This window comes from Grammomys surdaster, unplaced genomic scaffold (genome assembly GCF_004785775.1).
Source record: "Grammomys surdaster isolate TR1022 unplaced genomic scaffold, NIH_TR_1.0 126391, whole genome shotgun sequence".
NCBI lineage: Eukaryota > Metazoa > Chordata > Mammalia > Rodentia > Muridae > Grammomys > Grammomys surdaster.
In genome coordinates, this window is record NW_021621185.1 from 2,990,184 (window position 1) to 2,996,774 (window position 6,591).

The following is a 6,591-nucleotide window of genomic DNA, read 5'->3' on the forward strand; positions in this document are numbered from 1 at the left end:
GTCACCTAGTCTTGACTGCCAACTTGACATGATTGAGATGTTCCTAAGAGATAAGAAAAACCCAGCCTGCCCAGAAGGCTGCTTGTAGAACACTGACAGAGGGAAGAGATATCTTGAATGTGGTTCCAGCAACTGCAGGCTAAAGACTTGGATGGAAGGAATGGAAAGGGGGAGAAGCAGCTAGAGCATTCTCTTTCTTTACCTCCTGGATGACATTGTATGAACTGTTCTGGACCACTGTGTCCTATCTCTGCATGATGAACCCAAGCCCCAAAGCCATGAGCCATAGTAAGTAATTATTCTCCTTAAGTTGTTGATGCCAGGCACTTTTAATGTAAAGACAAAAAATGTGGCTGAGATGACCATGACAGGAGCATAAGCCTCAGCAAGTTTCCAGTGAAAACAATGGTAACATACACTAGTAACTCCCCAAAGATCCTGTACTTTTGTCTTTATTTCTTTTTCTATTAATCACTCTCAATATTCGGATTATACAAAGTTATTTGTAATAATAAGGCCTAAAGTAACTTTTATCAAACAAGAAATGATTAAATATCTTATTGAATATAAGTCTATTGGAGAAATATCACAAAACCAATTAAACAGATATTTGTTCAGAGTTTAGCATGCAGAAACATGGCTAGAATATGATTCTGAGTGAAATATTATAGTATTAATTGCAAATATTTCTTGCCATATAAAACATATATTAGGTAAAATATTGAATCACGAAACTAATTTAAATGGTTATAGTTAATGTTTGTGGCATTTAGCATGAGGATGAGTAATTCTATTTTTCCATTGTTGCTTTATATTTCTTACAAATTATATTAAATTAACATTGCAATGCTCTTCTAGCTGAAAGACACAAAATATAGTGTCTTATTTAAAGTACATTTTTTACCTGATTCTTGCTTGACGTATTGATAAGACTAATATAACAGCATGTATCTATAATTCCATGCTTCAATGTATTTTAGTTCAAAAATTACAAATATTATCTTAAAATTATCATTTGCTATTAATTGTAGAATTTTGGTAAGAGATGTTTTAGAAAACTCAAATCTCTTTTTAGTTTCTTGAAAAGGATTTTTGAATACTTTTATCTTTTGTATTAAAAATAAAATATATTTGCTGCAAATGACTATTCTGTTGGCGAAATTATACTTCATATTAAAGGATTTTAACTGTATTTTATATATATTCCTTACATTACATTTCTTTTTATTGTGTTCTTTATACATTCTTTGCATCACATTTCTTATAAAAGTTAAATTTCTATCACTCTAACACAGACAAGCTCAAGAATAATTCAGAGGGCCGGATTGCAGTGCCATATCCGTAGAACAGTAACGGTGATCTTCAGCACTGGGCCATGCAGTGTTGGCCGTCAGTGGCATGGATGTAAACGGCAAGTACACGGCTGGAAAGAAGCAATGGAGTGTCTGGCTAACTGCGAATTACCTGGTGTCCATCCGGTTAGGCCGGCCCCGCTTTACCTCCAACGAGAAGCTTATGCTGGCCTATATGTTCCACTCGCTCTTTGTCATTGGCTCTCAGCTATCTCTGGAAAAGGGCAGTTCAGGCATTGAGATGCTGGAAACAGACACATTCAAATTGCACTGCTTCCAAACACTGACAGAGATCAAGTTTGCGGTCCTGGCAGATACTAGGCAAGGTGGAACAGATTCTCTTCTCTGAAAAATTTATGAAATTTACTCAGACTTTGCTCTCAAGAATCCCTTCTACTCCTTGGAAATGCCCATCAGATGTGAGCTATTTGACCAGAACCTGAAGCTAGCTCTAGACATGGCAGAGAAGGCTGGCACCTTTGGACCGGGGTCATAGGATGAGACTGGAATGGACTCCCTAAGTTCTGAGACGTGCTCCAGAAGGCTTTGCTGTTTCTACTCAGTGAGGATCCTATCACAGCAGCCTTGCTGATATACTTGAAAGTGGTAGAACACTGAGCCTAGTGATGGGAACAGATCCTGGGCTAGAATGTCTCTGCCCCTTTGTATATATCACAGTCTTGTGCCCTACTCTGTACAGATTTATTAATGGAGGAAGCTGGCTTAGCAATGCTGTAATAAACATTCCTTTGTTCTAAAAAAAAAGAATAATTCAGAATCTGAGTATACAAGTATTTGAAATTTAAAATGTGTAATTTTTCATAGGATATTTTATTTACATTTCAGATGTTATCCCCTTACTCCATTCCCTCCCCTCTGCCAGGAACCCCCAATTCCGTCCCCCTCCTCCTGCTTCTATGAGGATGTGCCCCGACCTACCCCCACTCCAACCTACCCACCCTCGAATTCTCCCACACTCAGCATCCAGCCTTAATGGGACCAAGGACCTCCTCTCCCACCTATGCCCAACAAGGCCATCCTCCCCTACATATACAGCTGGAGCCATGGGTCCCTCCCTATGTACTCCCAGGCTGATGGTTTAGACTCTGGGAACTCTGGTTGGTTGGTGTTGTTGCTCTACTCATGGGGCCGAAACCCTTTCAGCTCCTTCAGTCTTCTCTCTCACTCCTCCATTGAGAACCCCATGATCAGGTCAATGGTTAGCTGTGAGTATCTGCCTCTGAATATGTCAGACTCTTGCAAACCTCTATGGAGACAGCTATATCAGGCTCCTGTCAGCACGCACTTCCTGACATCCACATTAGCATCTACCTTTGGTGACTGCACATAGGATGGATACCCAGGTGGAATGGTCTCCAGTCGGCCCCTCCTTCAGTTTCTGTCCCACACTTTGTCTCCATATTTGCTCCCTTGAGTATTTTGTTGCTCCTTCTAAGAAGGACCGAAGCACTCCCACTTGGTCTTCCTTCTTCATGAGCTTCATGTGGCCTGTGAGTTGAATCTTGGGCATTTCAAGGTTCTGGGCTAATATCCAATAATCAGTGAGTGAATACCATGTGTGTTCTTTTGTGATTGGGTTACTTCACTCAGGATGATATTTTCTAGTTCCATTAATTTACCTAAGAATTTCTAAAATTCATTGTTTTTAATAGCTGAGTAATACTCCATTGTGTAAATGTACCACATTTTCTGTATACATTCCTCTGTTGAAGGACATCTGGATTATTTCCAGCTTCTGGCTATTATAAATAAGGCTGCTATGAACATAGTGGAGCATATGTCCTTGTTATATGTTGGAGCATCTTCGGGGTATATACCCAGAAGTGGTATAGCAGGATCCTCAGGTAATGCTATGTCCAATTTTCTGAGGAACCACCACACTGATTTCCAGACTGGTTGAAGGAGCTTTCAATCCCACCAACAATGGAGGAGTGTTCCTCTTTCTCCACATCCTCACCAGCATCTACTATCACCCTAGTTTTTGATCTTAGCCATTTTGACTGATGTGAGGTAGAATCTCAGGGTTGTTTTGATTTGGATTTCCCTGATGACTAAGAATGTTGAACATTTCTTTAAGTGCTTCTCAGCCATTCGAGTTTCCTCAGTTGGGAATTCTTTGTTTAGCTCTGTGCCCCATTTTTAATAAGGTTACTTGGTTGTCTGGATTCTAATTTCTTAAGTTCTTTGTATATATTGAATATTAGCCCTCTATCAGATGTAGGATTAGTAAAGTTCTTTCCCCAATTTGTTGGTTGCTGTTTTGTCCTATTGACAGTGTCCTTTGCCTTACAGAAGCTTTGTAATTTTATGAGGTGCCATTTGTCAATTCTTGATCTTAGAACATAAGCCATTGGTGTTCTATTCAGAAAAATTTCCCCTGTGCCCAAGTATTCTAGGGTATTCCCCACCTTCTCTTCCGTTAGTGTCAGTGTGTCTTGTTTTATGTGAAGGTCCTTTATCCACTTGGACTTGAGTTTTGTACAAGGAGATGAGAGTGGAAAGATTTGCATTCTTCTACATGCTGACCTCCAGTTGAACCAGCATCATTTGTTGAAAATGCTGTCCTTTTAACACTGGATTGTTTTAGCTCCTTTGTCAAAGATCAAATGACCATAGGTGTGTGGGTTCATTTCTGGATCTTCAATTCTATCCCAATTATCTTCTTGCCTGTCTACCAATACCATGCAGCTTTTATTGCTCTGTAGTGCAGTTTGAGGTCAGGGATGGTGATTCCCCCAGAAGTTCTTTTATTGTTGAGAATAGTTCTCACTATCCTGGGTTTTTTGTTATTACAAATGAATTTGCAAATTGCTCTTTGTATCTCTATGAAGAATTGATTTGGAATTTTGATGGGAATTGCATTGAATCTGTAGAGTCCTTTTGGCAAGATGGCCATGTTTACTACATCAGTTCTGCCAATCCATGAATATGAGAGATCTTTCCATCTTCTGAGATCTTCTTCAATTTCTTTCTTCAGAAACTTGAAGTTCTTCTCATACAGATCTTTCATTTGATTGGTTAGATTCACACCAAGGTATTTTATATTATTTGTGACTATTGTGAAGGGTGTCATTTCCCTAATTTCTTTCTCAGCCTGTTTATCCTTCGAGTAGTGGAAAGCTACTGATTTGTTTGAGTTGATTTTATATCCAGCCATTTTGCTGAAGTTGTTTATCAGGTTTAGGAGTTCTTTGGTGGAACTTTTAGGGTAACTTAAGTATACTATCATATCATCTGCAAATAGTGATATTTTTACTTCTTCCTTTCCTATTTGTATGCCTTTGACTTCCTTTCTAATTGCTCTGGCTAGGACTTCCAGTACAATATTGAATAGGTAGGGTAGAGTGGGCAGCCTTGTCTAGTTCTTGATCAAGTTTATCTCCATTTAGTTTGATTTTGGCTACTTGTTTGCTATGTATTGCTTTTACTATATTTAGGTATGGGCCTTGAATTCCTGATCTTTCCTAGACTTTTAGCATGAAGGGATGTTGAATTTTGTCAAGTGTATTCTCAGCATCTAGTGAGATGATCATGTGTTTTTTTTTCCTTTGAGTTTGTTTATATAGTGGATTACATCAAATATTGAACCATCCCTGCATTCCTGGGATAAAGCATAGTTGATCATGATGGATGATTGTTTTGATATGTTCTTGGATTCAGTTTACAAGAATTTTATTGAATATTTTTGCATCTATATTCATAAGGGAGATTGGTCTGAAGTTCTCTTTCTTTGTTGGGTTTTTGTGAGGTTTAGGTATGAATGTGATTGTAGTTTCATAGAACGAATTGGATAGTGTTCCTTCTGTTTCTATTTTGTGGAATAGTTTGAAGAGAATTGGTATTCAGTTTTCCTTGAAGTCTGATAGAGTTCTGCACTAAAACCATCTGGTCCTGGGCTTTTTTTGGTGAGGAGATTTTAACGACTTCTGCTATTCCTTTAGGGGTTATGGGACCATTTAGATGGCTTATTTGCTCCTGATTTAACTTTGGTATCTGGTATCTGTTTAGAAAACTGTCCATTTCATTCAGATTTTCCAGTTTTGTTGAGTATAGGCCTTTGTAGTAAGTTCTGATGATCTTTTGAATTTCCTCAATTTTTGTTGTTATGTCTCCCTTTTCAGATCGGATGTTATAAATTTGGATCCTGGATCTGTGCCCTCTGGTTAGTCTGGCTAAGGGTTTATCTATCTTGTTGATTTTCTCAAAGAATCAGCTCCTGGTTTTGGTGATATTTTGTATAGTTCTTTCTGTTTCTACTTGGTTGGTTTCAGCCATGATTTTGATTACTTCCTGCTGTCCACTCCTCTTGTGTGTATTTGCTTCATTTTGTTGTAGACCTTTCAGGTGTGCTGTCAAGTTGTTAATGTATGCTCTCTCCAGTTTCTTTTTGTAGGCACTTAGAGCTATGTGTTTTCCTCTTAGCACTGCTTTCATGAAATCTCATAAGTTTTCATATGATATGTCCTTATTTTCATTAAATTCTAAAAAGTCTTTAATTTCTTTCTTTATTTCTTCCTTGACCAAGTCATCATTGAAAAATATGTAATTTTATACATGAGTAAATTATATAGGTAGCATACTCTGCATGGAGAGACAAAGTTTCAGTTTGCTGGTTTGTTATTTATTTAATTTATGTTTGTACATGAGTTCTTACATGTGTACCTCTTGAGCATGTGGTGTGCATATGGGCCAGAGGTGGGTCATCCTGACTCTGGAAGTGAAGCTCTGGGAGATTTTAAACTATGATTTGAGTGCAGGCAACTAAATCCAGGTCTTCTGCAAGAGCAGCAGTTGCTCTTAACTCCTGAGGTTTCTCTTCAGCTTTGGTTTTTGTTTGTAGATGAATATATTTTTTTCTGTCCAATTTTATTGTCTATGCAGGGATGCTGTCGAACAGCTCCATGTACAGATACATGGAAGTTGTAAGACACAACCTCTTAGGGCAATGAACTGGCTTTCTGTGAAGTGAGCCTTAAACAGAGGGAGAAAAAAGAGACAGGAAGAATTAAGGTACACGAATCTCTTTCTTTTTCTTCCTCTTCCCTATGCACTTCTTTATAATGTAGTTTTCTCTGGAAAACCTTATAGACAGTTTCCAAGTGACAAGTACAACAAGAACTATATAGCCTAGATTTCTTCCTGCCTTATTTCTCTTGGTGGCTTTCTGTTCTCACCATTATTTGCATGATTATCATGCCTCAAAAATATGAACATATAA

At 38.1% G+C, this 6,591-nt stretch overlaps 1 protein-coding gene across 1 annotated transcript; it reads left to right on the top strand.

The window, feature by feature from the left end:
* Positions 1 to 209: 209 nt before the first annotated feature.
* On the top strand, positions 210 to 1,848 carry LOC114614460 (trafficking protein particle complex subunit 4-like). Its single transcript, XM_028760088.1, has 3 exons — positions 210 to 288; positions 1,367 to 1,640; positions 1,755 to 1,848. The coding sequence occupies exons 1-3, from the start codon at positions 210 to 212 to the stop codon at positions 1,846 to 1,848; spliced, it is 447 nt and encodes a 148-aa protein (XP_028615921.1).
* The last annotated feature ends 4,743 nt before the right edge of the window (positions 1,849 to 6,591 follow it).